This window comes from Sapajus apella, unplaced genomic scaffold (genome assembly GCF_009761245.1).
Source record: "Sapajus apella isolate SASKATOON/1434 unplaced genomic scaffold, GSC_monkey_1.0 scaffold77, whole genome shotgun sequence".
NCBI classification, from domain to species: Eukaryota; Metazoa; Chordata; class Mammalia; order Primates; family Cebidae; genus Sapajus; species Sapajus apella.
In genome coordinates, this window is record NW_022437017.1 from 3,340,150 (window position 1) to 3,354,263 (window position 14,114).

The 14,114-nt window shown below is 53.8% G+C and overlaps 1 protein-coding gene across 3 annotated transcripts in view; it reads right to left on the reverse strand.

Annotated features, from left to right (window-relative positions):
• Positions 1–2,344: 2,344 nt before the first annotated feature.
• CERS4 (ceramide synthase 4) overlaps positions 2,345–14,114 on the reverse strand; it is a 48,028-nt gene continuing 36,258 nt past the window's right edge. For all 3 annotated transcript variants that reach the window (XM_032251949.1, XM_032251950.1, XM_032251951.1), the window contains exons 3-11: positions 11,736–11,853; positions 9,122–9,240; positions 8,974–9,031; positions 8,381–8,431; positions 7,957–8,049; positions 7,604–7,732; positions 6,641–6,747; positions 2,923–3,079; positions 2,345–2,833 (exon numbers count right to left, since the gene is read on the reverse strand). In XM_032251949.1, the coding sequence (XP_032107840.1) occupies positions 2,651–2,833; positions 2,923–3,079; positions 6,641–6,747; positions 7,604–7,732; positions 7,957–8,049; positions 8,381–8,431; positions 8,974–9,031; positions 9,122–9,240; positions 11,736–11,853 (1,015 nt within the window). In that variant the 3' untranslated portion in view covers positions 2,345–2,650. The remainder of the gene's footprint in view (positions 2,834–2,922; positions 3,080–6,640; positions 6,748–7,603; positions 7,733–7,956; positions 8,050–8,380; positions 8,432–8,973; positions 9,032–9,121; positions 9,241–11,735; positions 11,854–14,114) is intronic.

Here is a 14,114-nt window from a genome sequence, read left to right on the forward strand (position 1 = left end):
TTTTTTTTTTTTTTTTTTTTTAGTAGAGTTAGGGTTTCACCATGTTGGCCAGGATGGTCTCAATCTCTTGACTTCGTGATCTGCCCACTTTGGCCTCCCAAAGTGCTGGGATTACAGGTATGAGCCACCACGCCCAGCTGATTTTTCTCTTTTTTGTAGAGGAAGTGTCTCACCATGTTGCCCAGATGGTCTCGAACTCCTAGATTCAAGCAATCCCCCTGCTTCAACCTCCCAAAGTGTTGGGATTACAGGAGTGAACCATTGTGACCGGCTGTTTCTACCTTTATTGTGACTAGTGCTGCAATGAACATTCAAGTGTAAGTATTTGAGTACCTGTTTCCAATTCTTTAGGGTCTATTCCAAGGAGTGGAATTGCTGGATCATATTATAATTCTGTTTAACTTCTTGAGGAACCACCAAATGATTTTCCACAGTGATTAACTATTTTACATTTGCACCAGCAATGAACACGGTTGTTTCCATTTTTCCACATCCTTGGCAACACTTCGTTCATTATACGCACTCTTGCGGATGTGAAGGGGTTTCTCATTGTGGTTTTGATTTGCATTTTCCTAATGACTAATGATGCTGAATCTTTTTTCATGTGCTTTTTATTTCTGAGAAAAAAAAAATTTTTTTAAGACGGAGTCTTGCTTTTGTTGCCCAGGCTGGAGTGCAGTGGCACAATTTCGGCTCACTGCAACTCTGCCTTCTGGGTTCAAGCGATTCTCCTACCTCAGCCTCCCAAGTAGCTGGGATTACAGGTGCCCACCACCATGCCCAGCTAATTTTTGTATTTTTAGTAGAGATGGGGTTTCCCCATGTTGGTCAGGCTGGTCTTGAACTCCTGACCTCAGGTGGTACACCTGCCTCGACCTCCCAAAGAGCTGGGATTACAGGCCTGAGCCACTGAGCCTGGCCAGTAAATTTCTGTTCAAACCCTTTGCCCATTTTTTTTTTTTTTTTCTGGTGGAGACAGGAGTCTTGTTCTATTTCCCAGGCTGGTCTTGAATTCCTGGACTCAAGCGATCCTCTTGCCTAAACCCTCAAAGCACTGGGATTATAGGGGTGAGCCACCACACCTGGTTTCTTTACATGTTTATTTTTTTGAGACCGAGTCTGGCTCTGTTGCCAAGGCTGGAGTGCAGTGGCATGATCTCGGGTCACTGCAACCTCTGCCTCCTGGGTTCAAGCAATTCTCCCACCTCAGCCTTCTGCGTAGCTGAGATTAGAGGTGCCTACTACCATGCCTGGCTAATTTTTGTATTTTTAGTAGAGACAGGGTTTCACCAGGCTGGTCTTGAACTCCTGACCTCAGGTGATCTGCTGGCCTTGGCCTCCCAGTGCTGGGATCACAGATATGAGCCGCTGCACCCAGCCTGTGTTTATATTTTATTATAGGTCTACTAGCTAGATATTCATGCCTATGCAATGTTATTTCCTTTGGGTTGCTTTTGAGCTTTATAAAAGGTCAACAATAGTATACAATGCTGAATAGTTTTCCAGTGTTGGTAGCAATTTATACTCCCCTCAATAATGTATGTGAGATTGACCCCCCCCCCCACATTGTCTCCAGTTCTTTCTGTTGTCCAACTTCCTTTTTATTTATTTTTGACAGAGCCTCACTCTGTTGACCAGGCTGGAATGCAGTGGCATGATCTCAGCTTGCTGCAACCTCCACTTCCCAGGTTCAAGCAATTCTCCTGCAGCAGCCTCCCAAGTAACTGGGATTACAGGTATGCATCACCATGCCCAGCTAATTTTTGTATTTTTAGTAGAGATGGGGTTTTACTATGTTGCTGAGGCTCAGGCTGGTCTCGAACTCCTGACCTCAAGTGATCTGCCTGCCTCAGCCTCCCAAAGGGCTGGGATTCCAGGTGTGAGCCCCTGTGCCTGGCCTCAGTTTCTTTATTTTTGGAGCTTTTTAAGAGATGGTCTTTCTCCAGACTAACCCTTGGGAAGCCTGTGGGATTTTATCCCCATTCCCTCCATTGTCCCAAGGGAGATGCCAGGGATGGGGCTGAGCATCTCCTCTGCTTGGTCCATGACCTCTGTGTGACCTTGGGCAAAGGACTGGACCTTTCAGCGCTAGTCTGTAAGGGGGTCTTTGAGAGGCTGACCTAGGGCGCCCTAAGGGTGGAAGGAGAGGCTTATTCAAGGTGCTGGCTGGGGAGTCGGGGGCTCAGCTGGGAACAGCAAGGGGGTAGGTCTGTGGGCTCTGTTGCTGTCTGGGGCCCCTGGGGGGCCCTTACATCAATGGGATATGTAAGTAGAGGCTTGGCTCCCTCGGGGGTCTCTGAGGATGAAGGAGCTTTGATGGGTACCCAAGTTCTCAGGCAGAAAATATGGCTCCATTTATGTTTTATTGGACCCTTTTCAGCCTGGGGCTCCCCATGCAGGCTGCAGCCCGGAGGTGTCTGTGGCCAGCTGAGGCATCCAGCTGCTGCCTCTCAGCTCTGTCCAGTTGCCCAGTGGGAAGGAGGGCGGGTGGGCAGAAGGAAGGGGCAGGAGACAGATCATCAGCCCTCCCCGCCCACCCCGGGTGGGGCCCTCCCTGTCTCCGGAAAGGTGGCCCCAGGACTGCCAGTCCCATCACCCCAGAAGTATCCAAGGTGCTGGGAGCAGCCCCTCATGGCCAGCCCCCACTTGGCTATGTGGCCGTTGTGTGACTGTTGTTCAGACGCCCGGTCACCCGGCTCCGAGGGCCGTCAGCAGGAACTGCGCTGGGCCCTCGAGCCGCCCCGTTCTTTAGCTGGAGAGGTTCCTGGGTTGCTGCCACCTCCTCCTCACTGGAGTCCGATTCTTCCACGTCACTACGAATGTCCTTCTCCATCTGGGGAACAGAGAGGGATGCAGGTTGGAGCAAGTAGAAAGGAGGAGCTTGGGGCTGGGGCTGGGGACCCCGGGGAGGTCCAGCCATACCTGGCCCTTCTTCATGAAGCTATAGAGCATGCGCAGGATGAGGCAAGACCAGAACACATGTAGCAGCTGCAGCAATGTCAGAAGCATGTTCATGAAGTAGTAGCCGAAGAAGGGGCCGCTGTTGCTGACGGACTCATAGTATGTGGTGTAGAGGATCCTACGGCAGGAGGGAGAGGGGGACGCCGGCGCTTCATCAGCTGCTGTAGACCTCAGTCCTAGGAATCTCTAACTGGCATGGCCTTCCCTGCTCCATAGCCTTCTATAGCTCCCTAGTGCCCTCCACCCTATGATACCTATGCTCTTAAGCTGGGCACTCAAGGGCCCTCTCACTGGCTTGTACTAAATGAGCAGAACACACTCAAGCTCCCTGACGGGCCGTTCATGACCATGAACCCTGACCCGAGGGTGCTTATGATCCCAGCTGCTTTACTGGGTGGCACTTTGACCCCTTTTCTCTTCTCAGACCCCTATCACCTCCCTCTCATTAGCAGGTGACTGCCTTCTCATCTCAGAGGGGAGGGGCTTCACATATCAGGAAGGCAGGCAGTAGGGTCTCATCTCCCAGGAAGACAGAGTTTAAGAGGGGTGGGGCTCGATACAAGATAGGGAGGGGCGGGACTTCATCTCCAGGAAGACAGGGCGTGGCCTCATCACTCAGGAGCCAGACAGGGGCGGGGCTTCATTTTCACTGTGCAACCCGTCAGTTGGAAAGAATGTTCCTAAGTGCCCTGCTCCTCCCCTCAAATTCCACCTTCTTGCTTGTTGCCTGGGACACTGTCCTGGAGCCAGCTCCCACCGCACCCTCTCTTCTGAAACTCAGTGCAAAGATGGAGCTTTGCACTGTCCCCAAGGCTGGAGCGTAGTGGCATGATCCTGGCTCACGGCAACCTCAGCTTCCTGGGTTCCAGCGATTCTCCTGCCTCAGCCTCCCAAGTAGCTGGGATTATAGGCACCCACCCCATACCTGGCTAATTTTGGTATTTTTAGTAGAGAGGTAGTTTTGCCATTTTGGGCAGGCTGGTCTTGAACTCCTGACCTCAAATGATCTGTCTGCCTCAGCCTCCCAAAGTGCTGGGATTTACAGGCGTGAGTCACTGCACCCGGCCTTCCTGCTGGTTCTTAATCATCAACGCCAACCCCACTGTTATTTCACACAAGAAAAAGCCAAAACCAAAAAGCTCTCTGTTGACTCTACTCTGCCTCTCTGGCTACCAACTTCTTTTCCCTGTAGGCTTATTTCTTAGAACTCGTTGAAAGTACTGGCTGCAGCTGCCATGCTTTTTCTACCCCAAAATCAACTGTAGGGTTACCAGTGACCTCTCCTTCCTCACTACACAGTGCTGAGCCCCCGCCCCAACCTTCACCAACCAGTACAGCGGTGCCCAGTGGCTCGCCCTCCTCCCTGCGCCCCTTCCCTCTCTGGCTCCCCCTCCCCACCATCTCCCCATCTCACAGCCCCTTCTGCCTAATCTCAGGCTCTGACCCCAAGACAGGTGGGAGCCATGGAGGGTTGTAGGCAGAGGAAGGATGCAATCTGACTCATATGCTCCATAAGCCCTGTTCTTGCTCTCAATAAGCAAACATCAGGGAGCCCCTGAAGTGAGCCTCTGTCCAAATCTGGTGCCTAGGTTACCCCATCCAGGCTGGTGGCTGCAAATACCAGCCATGGACTGGCAACTCCTACATTCTCTTTCCCCAGAAGCCCAGACTGGCATGCCCAGTGCCTTCTCCATGTCTCCTCTAAGGCTACAGACACCCTCAAACCCAGCAGGGCAAAACTCCTGATGCCTCCAGCAGTTCCTTCTGTGCTTGTTCCCATCTCCTGAACCCAGAGGCATCCCCTTGGGTCTGCCCACTTCTCTCGCCTACCCTGGGTCCCCTTGCTCCTGCCCACACTTCCCATTATGTTTCCCTGCAGCTGCTGGAGGGCACCCAGAACATCTGGCTCAGATCAAATCCCTCCTCCGCTTATAACCTCCATGGCTCACATCTCCCTCGAGGTCAAAGCCAAAGTCCTCCCCACATCAAGGCCCTGGACGGCCTACCCCCATCTCCTCCCTGCCCTCCCCCTTGCCCACCATGCTCCAGCCACAAAGGCCTTGTCGCTGTTCCTCTAACATGCCAGGCACCGTCTCGCCTCGGGGCCTTTGCGCACGCCGTTCTCTCTTCCTGAAACCTTCTCCTCTGATCAACACGGTTCTCTCCTTCACCCCTTCCCATCTGCCTGTACAAATGCTGTCGCGAGGCATTCCCTGCCCACTGTAATTCCCAACTACCTCCAACTACCCACCCCGCCCATAATTCCTGTTCCCTTCCCAACTTTATTAAAATTATTTAGAGACAGAGTCTTGCTCTGTCACCCAGGCTGGAGTGCAATGGCATGATCTTAGTTCACTGCAACCTTTGACTCCTGGGTTCAAGCAATTCTCCTGCCTCAGCCTCCCGAGTAGCTGGGACTACAGGCATATACCACAATGCCCAGCTAATTATTGTATTTTTAGTAGAGACAGGGTTTCTCTATGTTGGCCAGGCTGCTCTCAAACTCCTGACTTCAGGTGACCTGCCCCCCTTGGCCTCCTACAGTGCTGGGTTTACAGATGTGTGCCACCACACCCAGCCAATTTTTTTTTTTTTAAGACAAAATTTCCTCTGTCACCCAGGCTGGAGTGCAGTGGTGCAATCTCGGTTCACTGTAGCCTCTGCCTCCTGGGTTCAAGTAATCCTCCTGCCTCAGCCTCTTGAGTAGCTGGGACTATAAGCTACTTACCATTACTCAGTGTGCCTGGACCATGGAGTGGAAGGAGAAGTCAGGGTTGCCAGCGCACCAAAGAGGTCCCAGTAAATGTTTGTGGGACCTCTTGAAGGTGCTGGAAACACAGCAGAGGCCACAGTGCAAAGATCCCTGCCCTTGTGAGCAGACAATGCAGGGATGGGAGCCGCCACACCTGGGGTGGGTGGGTGTGTGTGTGTGTGTGTGTGTGTATTTATGATAGAGTCTCACTCTGTCACCCAGGCTGAAGTGCAGTGATACAATCCAGGCTCATTGCAACCTCCACTTCCCAGGTTCGAGTGATTCTCCTGCCTCAGCCTCCTGAGTAGCTGGGATTACAGGCATGTACCATCCTGTCTAGCTAATTTTTGTATTTTTGGTGGAGATGGGGTTTCATCATGTGGCCAGGCTGGTCTTGAACTCCTAACCTCAAGTGATCTGCCTGCCTCGGCCTCCCAAAGTGCTGGGATTATAGGCATGAGCCACCATGCTTGGCCCCCTGACTTAATTTGCTTGTTAGTACAGTCACTTCTTCGAGTGTGTCTATTTCACCTGGCTGCCTCATTTACCATCTGCTTCCCCCACCCCCTGCTGCAATGTCTGCTCACGAGGGCAGGGATCTTTGCACTGTGGCCTCTGCTGTGTTCCCAGCACATTCAAGAGGCCCCACAAATATTTATGGGGCAGACTTTGGTGCGCTGGCAACCCTGACCTCTCCTCCTACTCCGTGGTCCAGGAATGCTGAGTAATGGTAAGTATAATTCTCAGTTCATCTCACCTCTGGGCCTTTGCATATGCTGTGCCTTGTGCCTGGAAGCCCCTGCCTCCTCCTGGAGTCTCCCAGCCAATATCCCCAGCTCCCGGGGGCAGGGCATCAAGGGTGAGGCAGTCTTGGAATCTCAGACATGCCCTCCCACCTCCCTGACCCCCACGGGAGGGCTGACTCACTGGGTGGGGAAAAGCACCAGGCGGGTGTAGAAGAAGACCAAGGAGAAGATGAGGAAGAGAGCATCGCACACTCGCCGATACTGCGTGTAGTTGACCATCTTACAGGCCTGAGAAGGGCAGCAGAGAGAAATGCGCTCAGGATCAGGGGCCAGGCAAGGAGGGGCCTGGTCTCAAGGACAGGGTGCCATGGGGAAGGATCAGGTGAGTTGGGGTGGGACCTAACCTTCCAGGAATTACCTAGAAAGGCAAAGAGTGTGAATATAGGGTGGGTGCAGTGGCTCACACCTGCAATCCCAGCACTTTGGGAGGCTGAGGCAGGCAGATCACCTGAGGGCAGGAGTTTGAGACCATCCTGGCCAACATGGTGAAATCCTGTCTCTACTAAAAATACAAAAATTAGCTGGGCATGGTGGTCGGTGCCTGTAATCCCAGCTGCTTGGGAAGCTAAGGCAGGAGAATCGCTTGAATCTGGGAGGTGGAGGTTGCAGTGAGCCGAGATTGTGCCGTTGCACTCCAGCATGGGTGACAAGAGTGAAACTCCATCTCAAAAAAAAAAAGTGTGAACACATGTGTGTCTGCACGTGTGTGTAGCTCTGTCTTCCAAGGAGGAAGGCTGCAAGGGGCAGGGCTTTATCTCCCAGGAAGACGGAGGGAGCGGGGCATCATTGCCAAAGCAAGATGAGAAGGGCGGGACCTCTGCCCAAGGAAGCCGGGACGGGTGTGGCTTGATCATCCAGGAAGACAGATGGGGTGGGGCCTCACTGCCCAAGGAGGCAAGGAAGGGCAGGGCCTCAGCCAGGAAGACAGAGGGGGCGGGGCCTTACCTCCCAAGGAGGCTGGGAGTGGCGGGGCGTCGCTTCACCTCCCTGGAAGGTTGGGAGGACTGGGAGGGGCCCCTGGGAGGGGTACCTGGGAGGGGCTGGGTACAGCAGCTGGGAGGGGTCAGGTAGGGGCCAGGCCCACCTCCAGCAGGTAGTCGGACGAATCGTGTAACAGCAGCACCAGAGAGCCAATGCGCACCAGGTTGGCGCTGTAGGAGAAGGTCATCAGGATGACTGCCACGAAGTGATGCATCACCTGCTCTTTAAAATCCTGCGGGAGACGTTGGGTCATAGTGGGGACGAGGCTTGATGCTGGAGGGGGCCCCCACCCCATGGGCCGAGGAGCGGGCCCTTTCAGAGAGTTGGTGTGGCCTCTCCGCCTCATGCAGGAGGCGCCAGGAAGTTCTCAGGATCTGGTTGTGAGGCCGCCTCACCGCCCAGCACCCCAGCTCCCTGGCCAGAGACTGGGGCTTCCAGAATCTTGTTTGGCCTCACCTTGCGCTTGACATCAAAGGGCAGCCTCATTAGCAGTGAGAGGTAGAAACCCATCTCGAAGAGGTACCACCAGTACATGGATGGCTTCAGGGTCTGTGGCAGGGCAGGGCAAGGTTAGCTGTGGGGAGCGAAGGCTCCCATCGGGCAGGGGCATGGCTCAGGACCCTCTCCCTTCACCCAAAACCAGGACACTTGAATCCCAATGAGTGAGCTCCCCATCCCTGGAGGTAATCAAGGGCCGTGGTTTGGTGGAAGCCCCTGCTTGGAGTTTCCTGGCCCCTCTCTATTCCACAGGGGAATCAAAGAGAGTGGGACTGAGGGGAATGATGATTTAGTATCAGGGTTCGGGTCTCATGACCATGGCTGCAGCAACCGTCATCATCACTCTGACCCGCCAAGCGTTCACATACACTCTGCCACTCACCTGGTCTGGGTAATTGTCCCAGCACATTACTGGTGCCCACAGCCACGGCTCCTGCAGGGAAACGGGTGTCAGGCTGTGCGGAAGTGAGAATCCAGCCTCCCAGCCTGGGTCTGTGGCTCTTTGGGATTCCTTCCATAATCTCATAGATGCTGCCTTTACCCAGCCCTGCTTTTTCCTGCCTCTCACTCGCGAGTGGGGGCCTCATTCCAAGGAGGCCAGGAGAAGCGGGGCCTCATGAGCTAGGAAGACAGAGGGGGTGGGGCCTCATGAGCCAGGAAGACAGAGGGGGTGGGGCCTCATGAGCCAGGAAGACAGAGGGGGTGGGGCCTCATGAGCCAGGAAGACAGAGGGGGTGGCGTCTCATCACCCAAGAAGGCTGAGAGGGGCGGGGCCTCATCAGATACCCAAACCTGTGGTACATGTTAGATCCTCCTTAAGTACCTGCTGAGTGAACATTCACCACCACCTCCCCAGGCACTCTCCCCTCTGGCTGCACCCCTCCACACACCCCCTCCCACCAGAGCCAAGCCTGCGGCATAGGAGAGGTTTCTGGGACAGGTGGGCAGGATAGGTAAGCAGTCGGGTATACTCACGTGATACAGGACGGAGAGGCCACCCACAAAGGAGGACAGGTAGAAGAGAAACCTCCAGCTGCGGACAGGGAGGGAGCTGTGAAAACAGCAGACACCCCCCTGCTGCCCTGCACCCTAGAAGCCCCAGCCAGCCCCATCCTGGGCTTACCTTGCCTCACAGAACTTCTTGGTCAACCGGGGTCGATCTTGGTTCCGGCGTCTCTGGAACCATCGTCGAGTCTGTCGCAGTGTGAGGCCACACTGGGCAGCCAGGAGGGACAGCTGGGGCTGGGGAGGGGGTGATGGGGACAAGGGTCACAGAGGTCCTGTGGTGGCTTCCCCCCATGTCCTTACAGGACTTGGCTCTGTCCTCTCCTCCACTGAAGCCCCATGTCTTGCCTACAGGGTGGCCGTGTCTGTATGGAGAGACAGTGTTGGGGGTCCCAGGGTGGGGTCCTGCAGAACACTTAGGCCTTAAGAGAAGCAAACCCTGCCGGGTGCCATGGCTCACACCTGTAAGCCCAGCACTTTGGGAGGCCAAGGCGGGCGGATCACAAGGTCGGGAGTTCAGGACCAGCCTGTCCAACATAGTGAAACCCCATCTCTACTAAAACTACAAAAATTAGCCGGTTGTGGTAGCATGTGCCTGTAGTCCCAGTTACGCTTGAGGCTGAGGCAGGAGAAGCACTTGCAGGAGGTGGAGGTTGCAGTGGGCCAATACCTCGCCATTGCACTCCAGCCTGGGTGAGAGTGAAACTCCATCTCAAAAAAGAAGCAAATCCTGTTCACAGGGCAGGCAGGCTGCCAGTGGGGATTGGGATTAAGAGAGACACTGGCATGCAGCATCCCCTGCCCCCAGAGAGGCTTTCCTGCGCACCTCCAGAACGGTCAGTTCTCACCTCTGTGGGTAACCCCCCATCTGGGCACCGAAGAAGGAGAGCGAAGCAGATTCCTGGCGCAATTACTGCCTGAAGAATATCTTAGTTTATAGTATTATTACTCAGTTATATCCTTTTATCCTTTATATATAATCATATTAGTTTATAGAATTAGTGCCTGAAGAATATCTTACTACTCATTTATATTTGTATATTCATTTATATCTTAGTTCATAGTGGGAGGAATGCCTAGAGCAGAAGACATGGTACAGAGCATGAATTAAGGGAGAAACAGCTATACAACATATGTAAGCATATTGTGCTTGTAGTCGGAGGAATGTCTAGAGCAGACACAGTGCACAGGATGATTTAAGGGAAAAGCAGTTACACCAGGACAAGCATCTTTGGCCCAGGTGGCAGCATTCCGTATCGTAAAGATACCTGCTGTAGGGCAGACATGGAGCAAGAGCCTCTCCTCCTGATAAAGGAGTTGTAGTACCTTGCATCCAGTTCTTGTGGAAGGCTGCCCTCAGGGGGCAATCCTGAGAGCGTTCGAAGGCTTAAAACCCCTCCGGTATAATCGTGCCTTGGTGACTGTATAACTTGCCAGCTCTCTAGCTACTGTGCTGGCTCCGGGCGTCCTCCAATAGAAATCACTGGAAGCTGCCAGCAGGGGGCTGTAGACCTTGTCAGCTCTGTTGCTGCTTAAAGCATCGTCCTACAGAATCCCTTAGAAGTAGCCTGCCCCGAGATAAGAGATATTGCACGTTACATCCTCTTCACTGCGAACGGCCCACCTCCTAGCCTAGGCGACCTAATGGGGGTGGACCCCTTGCTTATTGCTCACGTGAATGTCTTGACCCTATCACTGACCTCACTCACTCCCCTTCCCCACAGCCTATATCTAATACAGATGCTTCTGGATGTTTGGGGCCTCGCCTGTCTCCACTTATAAGTGGCAGGCCCCGCCCCCCCAGCTCAGCTGTGCTTTCTTTCTCCATGTTTTGTCTCTTTATTTCTTGGATTCTGTGCCTCAGCACAGCGATAGGGGACACCCCACGACCCTACAGGGCTGTGGCTCTACACACCTCCAACCTAGGCAGGCAGTTGAGACCTTGCCCCACCCCCAAGCCCTCCCTGCAGAGGGAAACTGACGAAAAGGGGGAGTCACGTGGTTTCTAGCTCCGTGGAAGCTGGCCTGTCGCCCCTAGGGTACATGGTCTTCACCATTCCCCACCCCACTCTGGACCCAGCCACGTTTCCACAGCACAGAGCCTGTCCAGCAGGCAGTCACGCCTGAGACGGGAATGGAGGGAGGATCACGGGGCTGCTGCTTATTCCATCCCCCACGAGCACAGTCAGACCTTCCATTCCTTCCCAAGATAGGAGAGCAAGCAGCTACTTTCAGCCTCCTAGAATCTGTCCATTGGGCAACTGTACCCACTGAGGCCCAGGGAGGCTGGAGGGCGGGGCCCCATCTCCCACGGAGGCTGGAGGGGCAGGCCCATTTCCCAGGGAGGCTGGTGGGTTGGGGGAGGAGGACAGAGCTCCATCTCCCAAGGAGGCTGGGAGGGGCAGGGCTCTATCTTCCAGGTAGACTGAGAGGGACAAGGGCTCTCTCTCCCAGGGAGGCTGGAGGGGCGGGACCCATTTCCCAGGGAGGCTGGGGGGGCGGGGCTCCATCTTCCAGGGAGGCTGGGAGGGGTGGGGCCTCCTCTCCCAGGGAGGTTGGTGAGGCAGCGCTTATTTCCCTGGGAAGTGGGGATGAACAGTGGAAAGCGGGGACGTTGTGGGGGTGCCTGAACCCACCTTGGCTTCCCCTATTCCAACAAATGGGCCACACACCACCCGCAGGCCTCACCCCCAGGGCAGTAGTGCCAGTTGGAGGGCATGGGAAACTCTCACCTCTTTGGGCCTGTGGCCTTCTGTGAGGAAGTGTTTCTCCAGTCTGGCGTTGGGCTTCACCTGCCTCCTGATATGATCCCGTACACCTAGCCACCGGCTCAGGGGCAGGCCAACGAATCTGGGTACAAGAGAGAGCCCATCAGTCTAGGTGAAGAGACAGGATTGCCTGTGTGTGTGGGGGCGAACATGCTATCGGTGGGAAACCAAGTCTTGGAGGGGCAAAGTTACAGGCTCAGAGAGCACAGCCGGCACGTGGCAGAGTGTGTGATGTGAAGGGTCTTCCTTCTCCATCTGAATAGAAGGTTTGGAGGCCTGAGTCAGAAAGACTCATGGGGCAGGACTCAATTTTCCACTTACCCCTGGCCTCACGCCCTGGGGCCCTGGAGGGGCAGCGGAGCTGCTGCGATAGACCAAACGTAAGAAAGGCAGCTGGCTCACGCCTGTAATCCCAGCACTTTGGGAGGCTGAGATGGGTGGATCACCTGAGGTCAGAAGTTCGAGACCAGCCTGACCAATATGGTGAAGACTATTTCTACTAAAAATACAAAATCAGGCCAGGCTCAGTGGCTCACGCCTGCAATCCCAGCACTTTGGGAGGCCAGGTGGGTGGATCACCTGAGGTGGGTGTTCAAGACCACCCTGACCAATACAATGTAACCCTGTCTCCCCTAAAAATACAAAATCGACAGGGCATGGTGGCACATGCCTGTAATCCCACCTACTTGGGAGGCTGAGGCAGGAGAATCTCTTGAACCTGGGAGGCAGAGGTTGCTGTGAGCCGAGATGGTGCCATTGCACACCAGCCTGGCCAACAGGAGCAAAACTCCATCTCAAAAAACAAAACAAAATCATCAGGGCATGGTGGTGGGAGCCTGTATTCCCAGCTACTCAGGAGGTTGAGGCAGGAGAATTGCTTGAACCTGGAGGTAGATGTTACAGTGAGCCTTACATCAGTGCACTTCAGCCTGGGTGACAGAGACTCTGTCTCAAAAAAAAAAAAAAAAAAAAAAAAAAGGCAGCGGGACCTGTCTGCAGACCAACTCTTGGGGTACCTAGTTACCTTTGCCCAATCCCAAACCAGGGATAAGAGTCTCCTTACCGCCGGTCTCACTGTGGCCTGGGCCCTGGTCTGAGTAACCCCGCCAGTCTAGGGGCTCCCAGGTGCAGGGACGGAGCAGGTCTGGTCTCTCTCCAGGCCCCTCCTCCCAGCATGCCCCATTCCAGGGTAGGGACTTGGAGATCAGGGACCCTGGTCAATCACCATATTGCCAACAAGAGGGCGCCCCAACATCACAGGTGGGAACCAAATTTTATATCCACCATCTATCCCAACATCATCCCTCATTTGGGGAAACTGAGGCCCAGAGCAGCCTAGCAAGGAACTGATTGCAGACTAATCATGATGCGGAGAGAAAGGGCAGATATTGAAGGAACGCTTATTATCTGCTAAGCATAAGGCCAAGTCCATGTTAATGCACTGGCTCACTTAACCCTAAGTAAGTCCCACTGTCCTAATGGGTAAACTGAGGCTCACAGTGTCAGAGACATGCCCAAGGTGACACTGTGAGTGGGCGGAAGACCTGAAATTTGAAGTTAGGATTCTTGTTTTTGTATTAAGAGGCAGGGTCTCCTTTGGGAGGTGGAGTGTGGGAGGATTGCTTGAGCTCATGGGTTCAAGACCAGTCTGGGAAACATGCTAAGACCTTGTCTCTACTAAAAATACAAAAATTAGCCGGGTGTGGTGGCACACACCTGTAATCTCAGCTACTTGGGAGGCTGAGGTAGGAGAACTGCTTGAACTGCTTGAACCTGCTTGAATCTTGATCAGTGAACCAAGATCACACTATTGCATTCAAAATTAGCCAGGTGTGGTGGTGCATGCCTGTAGTCTGAGCTACTGGTGGGGCTCAGGATTTCGTTTTTTCCTTTTTGAGAGGTGTCACCCAGGCTGGAGACATGCCATCACAGCTTACTGCAGCATCGAACTACTGGGCTCAAGTGATCCTCCTGCCTCAGCCCCCACCCACCAAGTAGCTAGGACTACAGGCACCAGCCACCACTCTCAGTTATTTTTTGTATTTTTTAAATAGAGACAAGGTTTCACCACGTTGCCCAGTCTGCTCTTGAACTCCTGGACTCAAGTGATCCACCCGCCTCGGCCTCCCAAGTTGCTGACATTACAGGCATCAGCCACCATACCTGGCATATTCTTTTTTTTTTTTTTTTTTTAAAAAAAAAAAGGACTAAAACCACTGCGTTTGAAACTGGAAAACCCTCCGCCCACCCCACTGTCCTTTACAGAGTCCCTGGGATGTCTTTGGGATGGGTAACACCCCCAGCTCACATTTGTCTTTTTTTTTTTTTTTTTTTTTTTTTTTT